The sequence below is a fragment of the Limulus polyphemus genome, unplaced genomic scaffold (assembly GCF_000517525.1).
Source record: "Limulus polyphemus unplaced genomic scaffold, Limulus_polyphemus-2.1.2 Scaffold1412, whole genome shotgun sequence".
Taxonomy (NCBI): domain Eukaryota; kingdom Metazoa; phylum Arthropoda; class Merostomata; order Xiphosura; family Limulidae; genus Limulus; species Limulus polyphemus.
In genome coordinates this window covers 247,633-259,237 of record NW_013667022.1, presented here as the reverse complement: position 1 = coordinate 259,237, position 11,605 = coordinate 247,633, and the positions used below count along the sequence as shown (strand labels likewise).

General features: G+C 31.6%; 1 protein-coding gene across 2 annotated transcripts in view; it reads left to right on the top strand.

The window, feature by feature from the left end:
* The first annotated feature begins 959 nt into the window (after positions 1-959).
* The window catches only part of LOC106463455 (arf-GAP with dual PH domain-containing protein 1-like), a 22,518-nt gene continuing 11,872 nt past the window's right edge, over positions 960-11,605 (top strand). Inside the window, exons 1-4 of one of the 2 annotated variants that reach the window (XM_013923485.2) lie at positions 960-1,220; positions 3,947-4,172; positions 10,183-10,372; positions 11,277-11,423. In XM_013923485.2, coding sequence (XP_013778939.1) covers positions 1,139-1,220; positions 3,947-4,172; positions 10,183-10,372; positions 11,277-11,423 — 645 coding nt within the window. In that variant the 5' untranslated portion in view covers positions 960-1,138. The remainder of the gene's footprint in view (positions 1,221-3,946; positions 4,173-10,182; positions 10,373-11,276; positions 11,424-11,605) is intronic. The other variant, XM_013923484.2, reaches the window with a different exon arrangement.

Sequence of the window (11,605 nt, the reverse complement as noted above, 5' to 3'; positions counted from 1 at the left end):
TTTAAAGATTATTGGTTTTAAGGTTAAGGGAGGATCATACTTTAAATCCACTGTGTTTTAGTTCTCTAGAGATCAACCCCAAGAGAGTGAAAACTTTGGGACTAAGCACAGTCTAATATGTATTGGCCCGGCATGGCCAGGTGGTTAGGGTGTTCGACTCGCAATCTGTGGATCGCGGGTTCGAATCCCCGTCACACCAAACATGCTCGCCCTTTACAAGTGAGAGTGTCCACCAGTCACTATAGCCTGAGAAGATTGACATAGTTGTCTTCCCTATATAATACCACGTTTTCTCAAAATGAAACAAGATGGGAGAAAAAGATATTGAAGATTTAAACAAATACAAGTTCTTTAAACACGTTGCATTAAAGGTGTAAAAATACATTTGTGTTTGAATAAAGGTTGTTTCACTGTGTAATACTTTTTGTGTCCAGTCTCTTTCTTTGTTTTAGACTCAGTCGAGGTTAAGATAATTCAGGGTTTAGTCCTTACAACATTTTCTGGAAAATCTCCAATTAATCTGCGGTTCCTAACCGATTACTAGAAGTAAATCACACAATCTGAAAATACCACATCTGCTTCTACAAATCCAGGACCACAGTTCTTTTAACTTCTCCTTTCAAAGTAGTTCTGTGTATCCTAACCTAACTGTACCCATTCCGTTCAACTGCCCTTTCGAGGTACAGGAAAATTATATTTATATGAACTGTCCCCTCACGGTATAGGAAAATTATATTTATGATAATATTAATAAATATAACAATATTTATTACACTATTAATAATTTACTATTCTGTCGTTTCCTATTACAAATATTTTATTTTATCCACCAAAATTATTCTAAGTATCACTGCTTTGTATTTAAATATCTTATACGAAGTAAATATTATAATATAGATGAATATTATTATACATCGTGAGTGGCACGCCATAAGTAGAGAAGCCGACATCTGTTTCAAGGCGCTGGATTAGACTTTGACTCAGTTACTGGAACGTGTTCTCAGTATTGTAGAAACAAATAGTGCGGAGTGCAAGGGCGTGATACTGGTTGGTGAAAAAGTGTTGATGGAAAAATGACTAACGCACAAGAGAAAATTGAAAGGGAAAGTTATTAATAATACTAATAGTAATATATGTGATGGCAGAAATTAACAGAAGGACTTTGGTCCAATTATTAAAACTGCCTGAACATTTATACTGTGCAGACTGTGGTGCAGAGGGTGAGTTATTTTATCATTATTATATTAATGTTAACAAATGTAGCTAGAACTAGAAATATAATTATAAATATTGATACATGGCTATTAGTATTAGTAGTATTACTATTACTAACTAGCCCTACTAGTACTGTACTACTAGGGCTGATAAGTATAGCTTTTGTATAACTAAGTGTTGCATTGTAACAGTGTTGGTGTTCCTGTGCTAGTAAAGGAAAACAGTGGAATTAGTACAGTATAGTATAATTAAGTTACATTTACTATAATTAACCTTATCTCTGCCATCAGTGCAACGTTGAAAGCGGCTCATGGTGAACGTATAAATTATACCAAAATGAAAAAAAAAGCTCACTTAAAAGTTAAACTGAAGATTAGTTTTCCAACATTCCTCTTAATTTGTACATTTCAAATTCAAAATCAATGACATAAAAATAGCATCTCATATCTATTTTGTTTCCAGCAAGTTGAAAAAAAGCCACAATATTTTTATAACTATTGTCATTAAATCCTACCATAGACCCAATAATATTAAACAATTTAACTTATTGTTTACTTAACCCAATATAAAAAATTAAATTGTTGTTATGACAGTGATAAATGCATGGTAACTAAAATCTTACTTAGATCGGTTATTATTTGTAAGTTATATTTTTGTTAAGGTTACTGGTAATACTAAGATTATTACTGACAGTGTTGTGCCACCATTTGAGCTATTGTGGGTGTGGTAATTAATTTGTGCAGATTAATCAGAATATTACATGTATGTATGGGTAAAATAAAACTAGTGAGTTTCATGAACATTCCTTACTTCTGTTAATTTGGAATACTCCTATAAAAAAGCTTCCTGTTTTTAACCTGTATGGCAGGATGTGTTTCCTGTGTGTTGTTCTGGGGTGAGTTGCTATGTATGTGTAAGATGATGTTACAGGTTACATGCATTTCCAAGAACATGTAGGATATATATATACATACAAAAGCAAAGAGTAATTTTAGATGGTGAAATAGTGCTGGAATTGAGGGTCTTGCTATTATCATTGTTAAAATAAATCTAAGTTAGGCTTCACTGACCAACTTGGCCTCACGGAATGCATGTGTACAGCTGCAGTCATAGTGATTCTACTTGTGACAAATATTATTTCCATCAACCATTGTTAAAGCTGGTTTCTAATTCACTCTTAAAGTTTGTTTTGTTTAAACTTATTGTTAAATCTTAACTTTATTCTAATTAGTGTCTGACCAATCGGGTAATTAAGCACACAGTGTATTTATATATATGAGAGTACTAGTATAATGTACACTTTTATTGTTATATTTGTGGAGGTTATTCCTTTGTTACAATTATAACATTGGGATGTATAACCTCTTTTTATGTAAGAACATGTATGTTGATAATGGTGGGATCTACTTTTTACTTTGTAGTTGTTGGTTATTTCTAATTCAAGTATTTTTGTACACAGTTTTAGCATCACAAAAGCATCTGGAAAGAACTAATAATTTCCATATATTAATGTACAGCTGTGAAAAAAAGTATCTTTGTCAAATATAGTTCTTGTGTATCAGCTATATTTTCTTCACCTCACTTATTTCCATGAGATGCAACATTTTGGGTTATACTGCTAAATTCAGACCCTTTATATCTGTCTTCCAAATATATTAAACTATTATATAATACGTGTTGATTATTTTCAAAATGGAGACAGTATCCCTCTCTGTGAAGCTCTTGTAGTTCCTCTTACATCGCATCCCCAATATTTGATATCCTTTCAGACTAAGAAACAACGGAACTTCGCTAATGAATGATGTCAGAAAAAATACCTATGAAATCATCAAATCAGTTGAAAATCTTTACATGAAGTAATAAGTATAAGAATTAAAAAGTAATAAATAAAACAAGAACTACTTATCAGCACTTCATGTGATATATGACGTGACAAGTTTAATGTATCATCATTTTATTGTACAAAAAGAAGTCTTATATCAAGTTTCATAATAAAAGAAGCATCTTTAATGTGTTTGTTAGCTTTTGTACCAAAGTGAAACATCATTACAGATGTGTTTCCTGCATCATGGCATCTGTGTATTACATGTGACATTTAACTAAGCTGACTCAAAGTTTAAATTGATAGCTTTACAGAAGATTTTGCAGTTAAAAGGAAACCACTGCTTTCAACTCCTTCCCTATCACATTTACAAACAGAAAATACTGTCAGTGTCAGGTTTAAAAAACAAAAAAAGACGCATCTTTTATATTTAACTACTTATCTCAAACTTAACACTGGCAAACTTTGAGAACTTTGAAGGAGAATACCTTTTTTTCTAGGTGTTACAAAGATCTAAATTCCAATGGCACTAGCCTAGATGAAAGACATGTATGCCCACAATAGTGAAAGAAATAATAAATTTTACCAATTATGTGTATAAGAATAAGTGTATTATTACACTTGCATCTGTACAAAATGATAAATTTTTAGTTGTAAAATTAAGAAGAAATATTGATATGTGAATAGAGTAATTTAAGTTTTTTGTTATGCAATGATCTTACTAATACGGCTTGAATCTAAGAAAAGTTCACATATACAACATGTTTATTGAACTGAATAGTGGAACATAAATTTTTGAGTGCTTCCTTTTTCTTTTTCTTTTTTTTTTTCAGAATAGTATATTAAAATATGGCTAGTTGTATATTGTGCTTCCTTATAATTATATTTGATTTTGATGTCTCTTTGAAGGTCCAAAATGGGCATCATACAACATTGGAATATTTATTTGTACTGAGTGTGCAGCTTGCCATCGGAACCTGGGTTCTCACATCAGCAAAGTGAAATCGGTATTTATGGATAATTGGGATTTAGCACAGGTACAAATGATGAAAGACATGGGTAATGATAAAGCTAAAGAAAAGTATCAAGTTCACGTTCCATTATGTTACAAGAGGCCTTGCCCTACAGATGTCCAGTGAGTAATGCTTTTTTTTATTGAATCAGAGTGCATTCCTATTTTTCTTTTAAATACCTTATGTACTAAGATCTTTTGGTTAGTCCCATGTTTTAGTTTCTCTGATGTGCTTTTGTCCTGTTAATATATATATCTATTTACTTATACAAGTATATTCTTATAATATTTACCAGGTTCTGTTTGTATGTATATATAAATTGTACAACAGAAATTACCTCAACTGTGTTATTTCAGTAAGGAAAATGTAAACAAAGAAGACTGAATACAATGTATTGTTGGCAAAAATGTTTGGGTTTTGATGCAATGGTTGCATCCAGCACAATAGATCGGTCGTGTTTACTAAGAAGCAGTGGGGATTTTTTTCCCACTAGATGCCATCTTTCCTTTTAATTTTACTGAGTTCAAGAAAAGATCACTACCAAAGTAAGTGCTTTTTTGACAGTTGTCATTTCTATAAGAAATGTGAAAGGGGAGATATTCAATTCAAATAAATTTAATCAACATGATTCAATAAAATCGCACATGTACTAAATGAAAAAAAAAATATATATATATATATGAATGAAGAACAACAAATGTATTCTCAAACACGTTCTTCTGTGTTTTTTATGTTCATGCTCCTATCTTTGAAATATTTCTTTAATTCAGTTGACAGAGAAAGTCTTTTTTTTTTTATGAAATTCCCTCAGAAAAAGAAACATTTTTGTTCTTAATAAGTTTTCTCAGATTGTCCATGTAGTACATACCAAGACTGATGTATCACTGTTGATATCAATATAAAATTATAGCAATTGCAAAAAATGAACAATTTTCCTGTAATGTACTTTTGAAAAGAAACATTTTCATAAAATTTTATTTTACAAGTAAGTGTTCAGGAGATACAGTTCATGACAGACAGACATACATTTGACTATTATATATATATATAATTAAAATAATCAAAATTAACTTGATGTTTCTTGGTAGCTTTCACCTACATGTAGTTGTAAGAAATGTGAAATATTGCTAATGAGCTGGTCTTGTGTGTATGTTTTAGATGACATTTTATAAAGTGATAACTAGTTGTTATTGTATTGAAAATGTTCAGAAACTTGTACTTTGAAGATATGTTAATTTTTTTTTTGTAGAGAATGTTGTACCTACTAGAGAGATTTATTGTCTTAACTTCAGAAAAATGCACAAGTCATAAAAAGGCATTAAGATCTTAATGGATAGGGCATTTTTTTCAGAAATGCTACTCACCTCTCCGCGTAACTGAGAGTTATTATCTTGCAGCATTGCTGAAAAGTTATTGTGCCGAGCGTTTGAATGAAACTCCCACTCTTACATGCATTAATGTGAATTGTGCCAGTCTTTGGTACAGTTAGCATTAGACTATAACACTTCACTAGTAGGAGGGTGATACATCTTTTATGTGCAGTAGTTTCCTCTCCTGGTACTGTGGATGCATTTGTTCACAACTTGATTTGACTGACTGAATAGCTTCTTTGTTTCCTCCACAATAGTCATATTCTTCAATTCTGGGCTGTTCCTTTCAGGCTGGCTCTAGCTCTATGTTTTCTATTGGGTCCTGAGGACATATTGCTTGGAGGATGCATTTTTTGGGCCTACATTTGCACTACTATGTAGATGACTGACTTATTTTTGCTCCATTCAGAGAGTCATTCTCAACTGTGACCTGTCTTCTCCTTCAGGAGTCATCGCGTTAGAGTTGGCTGATCAAGCTCTTCGAGTCTTCTTTACCCCCACCCAGTACCTGGTACATTTGGGAGTCGTATTAAACTCATTTGCAGGCAGGCTCTGCCTTCTCTTATATATCTTTGAGAAATGGAGCTTCTGGTTACTAAAGATGTTATGTCTGCTTCTCTTCCTGTGTGAGAAAGTTATGCCTCTTATGGGGACTTTGGCTTCTCTTTAAGTCCTTTGTTCCTCTTGGATGTGCCCATAATATGAACTCTTCAGTGAACTGAACATTGAGCTGATTAATGGAGTATGTCCAGTGATCCACTGTTTTCTCTTGTGTGTGTATCTCTCTATCTCCCTCTCCATATTTTGCTGCCATTGTGGCTTATACGGTCCAACACAGACTCTGGTCATCTCTCTTCCTTTACCTCTCCAGGACTTGCATCTGTTCACATATGCTTCTCTGTGTAGGTGGAGTATGATTTTGGACATCTGATCTTCAGAAGAGTGGTCTTTCCATATCAATGTTCTTGAAATGTTGGCTGCTGAATGAGCTTTCCATCATCTTCTGTCTTGTCTGTTTATATATATCTTCCATTCAGACAATTCCACTGTCATTTCTTTCTTACATCAAAAGACAGGAAAGCACTTGCTTTTCCTCAACACTTCTGGTATGTTTCTTTTGCTTCATCAAGAATGGGCTATTGGTAATACACACTGTGTAATGGGGGAACTACTATGCAGGGGGGATCTGTTGCCCTCCTATTGGTAGAGGGTTATAGTCTAATGCTGACTGATTCATAGACTGATGCATTATACATTAATACAGCTAGGGATGGGAGTTTAATTTGGAGCTTTCTGCATGGTCAAAAACATTTGGCGGTGGTGTGACATAATAGAGTTCTGTAGTGAAGAAAGTACATTTTTAGAAAGAAAAATGTTAAATTTTCTACAACTATCGTATTTTTATGTGGTAGATCTCAGAAAAATGTTACAAATTATTATTTTTTTACTTAAAGAAAGATCAATCTCAAGGGTACAGGAAAAAAAGGAACTTGATCAGAGCAAGCAAACACTACACATTGTTAAAGTTATCAGTATCACTGGCTTGTAGTTAGTTTATTTAAAATGAGAAAGTAGTTTTATTTTATTTTATATTGTATTTTGTAATCAATTCATTCCTTCATATAGTTATCATAATTGATCCAGTTTTGATAGCTGCAACTGTTGTATTAATAGAAAATATTGATCCATAAGGGTAGACAATCTCTTGAGTTAAATAATACATTTGTTTTTCAACCATAAAGTAATTTCCTATAGAGTAAAAAATATTAACCCATTAACTGCAGATGATGGATATTTCCGTCATGGAAGTTCTATGGCTCAGCTGCGAATGACGGAAATATCCGTCAGTCGCACATATATAACTATAACTATATGCGGATGACGATAATTACCATTTTATTATGATTGATGACAACTCAGTTTTATTTGTGAGTCAGAAAACGGCAACTGAGATGCTCCTGCAGCAGTTAATGGGTTAAATTCTTAAATATTTTTAGACAATTATGGAAATGTTTATTTGTAGTTTTAGAAATATTTTGTATGTATATTTTTTTACCCATTTCTAAATGTTTTTTAATTTTATATAAATGCTAAGACAATACAGTTTTTATTACTTTTCCAGTAATACCATTTATTCTTACATTTCTATAATGCACCAAGTCTAAAAGTATTTAATGAGATGCATTTTACCAGTTTTATGCTGGTAAAAGTTCTTTTCCAGGTTTTCTTAACATTTATCTATTTTTCAGGTAAAACATTTTCAGATTATTTACGAACTTTGAGTAGAAAATGAGTAAGAAAGGTACAATCATGTTAGTGAATACTAAGCTAATTTATTGTTTCTATTCTTTGGGTTTGATTTTATATATTCATACCTGATGTGACTTGAACTTATCTCAGCCACATGTGTATTTACTAAGAAGTTAAGGAAGCTTGAGAATAATAAACTTATCTAACTGCCAACAGAGCTGCCAACTTTTAGGAATTTGTTTGAGCGAGACTTTTGAAAAAGTAAAACTGTAGAACGTGGTAAAGTTCTATGAGTGCTGAAGGTGGTTGCCTTCTGGGTGAGGCAGTTGTGAGGGTATGCTCATCCAAAAAATGTTTTATTCAGGAAAGCAAAATGGTGCATGTTCTGGATCAAAGTGTTGCTGAATTTGACCTGGATCCAGGCAGTCAACAACCACAATGTGTCATAGAAAGCTGCTAATTTGACCAAAAAGTGAGATTTACTTTTTTTTACTGATGCGAATGACTGTAAGAATAGGCCTAATTATATGAGTCTCATGATAAGTGCATAAGTATTTGTAGCTGTGGATTAAGGTTGAGAAGAAGATTGAAAGCCAATGAAAAAAAACTGAAAGTGGTTATAACTGTTTCACAAATCTGTAATTATTTGTTACAATGAATATGTTCTCGTACTGTATATTTTGCACTTACTGAGTGACTTCTGGCCATTAGAACTTTGTTCAGAAATATTCACCATTTAATAAATTTGTTGCATTTACAGCAAAAAAATTTATATTGATTTAGTTAATTAGTATACGTTGCTGAAGAAAATTCATTTCAAGATAGAATTAACTGCACTCAGCCTTTCAAGACCTTGACCTTTAACCTGTGTTCAAGGGGATGAACTTTAATGTGAATTAAGCCCCATCTATGAATGAACCCAAACCATTGTATTGATATGAGTAATTATTTTTGAATTCAAATAAAAATTTAAAGATATATGTGAACTATTCACTGCTTATTATTTGGTTGTACACTGTTTGTTTTTTGCAGACTTCATCAAAAAGAAGCTTATCCGTATTGAAGCTTTATAAATTATCTCTGTATATCGTTATGCTGTGTAGCTTGCCAGATTCTTAAGAAAATGTTAACTGTTACTATATAAAGCGGTGAGGATGTGAACTAAAAAATCTAAATGTTGTTATTTATATAGATGTTTCTGAACACTTGGCAGACATTTTATTATATCTTTCAAAGTAAATGTCAGATCTAGAAAAATTAACCGATGGCCTTTCTGTATATTTAATGGAAATTACTTTAGCTAGGCCTGTTTTTAGTTATAATTTTTGTTCCTACACATTACGGTGTTTATGTGGTGTATTTAGAATATTTTGTTTCCTTAATAACGTGATGGCAGACCTACTATACTTAACATTTCTTACAAGTTAGTATTGTAGGAACACTTTATTTTTCTTATGTGCATTTAGCTGTTTCAAAATTTTAAAGGCTATTTGTTCTTTCAAGTTCCTAAAAGTGATTACATGCAATGGCATAACTTTGGTTTCAAAGGGGCCAGGATGGTTTCTGTAGCTGGGGTAAGCATAAGGGTGTTCTTTAGAAAAAAAGAAACAAAATTCAGGGGACATCTTCCCCATTGATTATTACAATATATTTCAATATATCACTCTGTAGTATGTCATAACAAAATATACTATTTGAATTAGAGGATATTGATGTAGAAATCAAATTGTATTTTCTGTATATCAGAGTCTTGGAGACCAAAATTATACTTTCTAGAAAGTTTTCATTTTTCATCAGCACAAAAACAAAATCTTTTCATTTTTAATACATGTATTGTTTAGTTTGAAAACCTAATATATCTGTTTTTAAACTGTTTTCATTTATATTGGTACTGAATAATTATACTTAACTAAGATATTGCTCGTTGATATAAGTGATATAAGGGCCTGAATGACACCTACAATCAGAGGAAACCTCGGCTCATGTAAAGCTAGTTTGCATTTAGCACAATTTCTCTAATACAGTAATATCATCATTTCATTCTGTGTTAATGCCACTTTCCAGATTTATCAACATGAAACAATAAAGAACTTCAATAAGCACCTTATAATCCTGTTTGACTATTTCACAATTGAATCAACATGCATATGGTTTATTGCCTTAGCCCATATGTTCCAGAAAAATTATTGGTTAATGATTGTATATCAATCCGAAGCACCTGTGGTGACATCTCTGGGCCAAAATTGCAATGCATGATTACAAAGAATTATATATAACTACTTAAACTACAGAGAAAAAAAACATTTACAAGTTTTCACAAGAAACAACTTACAAAAAACATGCCATAGCTTCGTACAGTATTATCAAGTTAAACTTTGAAGTTGATAATAAAAAGTAATACAATAGAAGGATTTTTTATTTGATACATAAATTATTGTTTTATTTTGTGCTTTTGAATATTTAGTCTTAATAGTTATTTCATCAATCAATATTTTATTTTATTTTTTATCAGAGTTTTGAAAGAACAATGGATACAAGCTAAGTATTTAAGGCAAGAGTTTATTTTGCCAGAAAAACCAATTTATTTGAAGGGTTTTATGGAAGGGTATCTCTGGAAGCGTGGGAAAGAAAATGAAAAGTTTCATCTACGTAAATTTGTTCTAAATGAATCTGATGACAGCCTCAGATATTATGTGAAGGAAGTAAGATTTTATCTTTGTATTTATTTGACTCTCATTTTCTTATTATTTGTAGGTTTATAATGAAGTCATTGAGCAGAAGTTAATTTATGACTTCGAAGTATTGTGGTGAACTAGAAAATGGAGTTACTTTTTATTATTTCTCTAGGATACGGTGTATATACAAATTATTTTGATATTTTAATTAAGTTATTTTGAAACACCTAGGAATTTATGTTAATTTCATTAGTTATATTCTGAGCAATTTAAAGTTTTTTATAATCAACGAATTTTTCTCAACAAAAAGTATTTTATAAGTCAGTAGTTCCCATCCATTTTAATCCACATACCTCCAGTCAGTCCTTCAAGCCAAAGGTATATCACTAGTTCATGTAAATTGTTAAAATAAATTTTATATTAATAAAAATATAAACCATAAAGAAATAATTCAGGGATGAGGCAATAATGTTCAAATATTGAATTTCTGGCTAGTTGAATACACTGTTAGCTCCGTAAGACTGATGTCCAATTTTGAGGTGAGTTTATTTTCTTTTCAATATTTTTGAAATATTTTTGCATCCCCTCCCCCAGAATATTTGTTTGTTGTTAAGCATAAAGTTATATAATAGGCTATCTGTGTCCTATCTTCATTTCAGCTGAGAAAGCATCTGGTAAATACTAATGTGATCCAAGAAACAATATTCTTGGATCACATTAGCAGTATTCTTAACAAGAACATTCTTATTGTGAACACAAATTTAAATGAACTATAATGATGTGGATTCTACACAACTAATAAATAAATTATTAATATTTGTTATTTAATTTATGGTATTTTAAGTCTTGTATCATCAAGATTGTATATTTATGTATCTGCTAATTCATTGACGAATATATATGTGTGACGGCTTTGTTTTTATTTTCTCAGAACAAAGAACCTAAACTAGTGATGAAGGTTTCGGAGCTTAATGCTGTCTTTTGTCCAATGAAGGTCGACCATGCTAATGCTATGCAAATAACTTTTGTTAAAGATGGAACCACAAGGAATATTTTTGTGTATGCTGATGATGGAAAGGTATTAAGTTAAAGTTTTTATTCCTTTTATTCATATATACCTCTTTATGGTATAGAGTATGAGTGCACAAATGTACATGTAATCATAGTTATGTTGTGTCAACGAGTCACATGACTACTGTGACGCCACGTTTCTAGAACTATCCTGTACTTTGGCGAATGCTCTAGTATTTACTAGATATA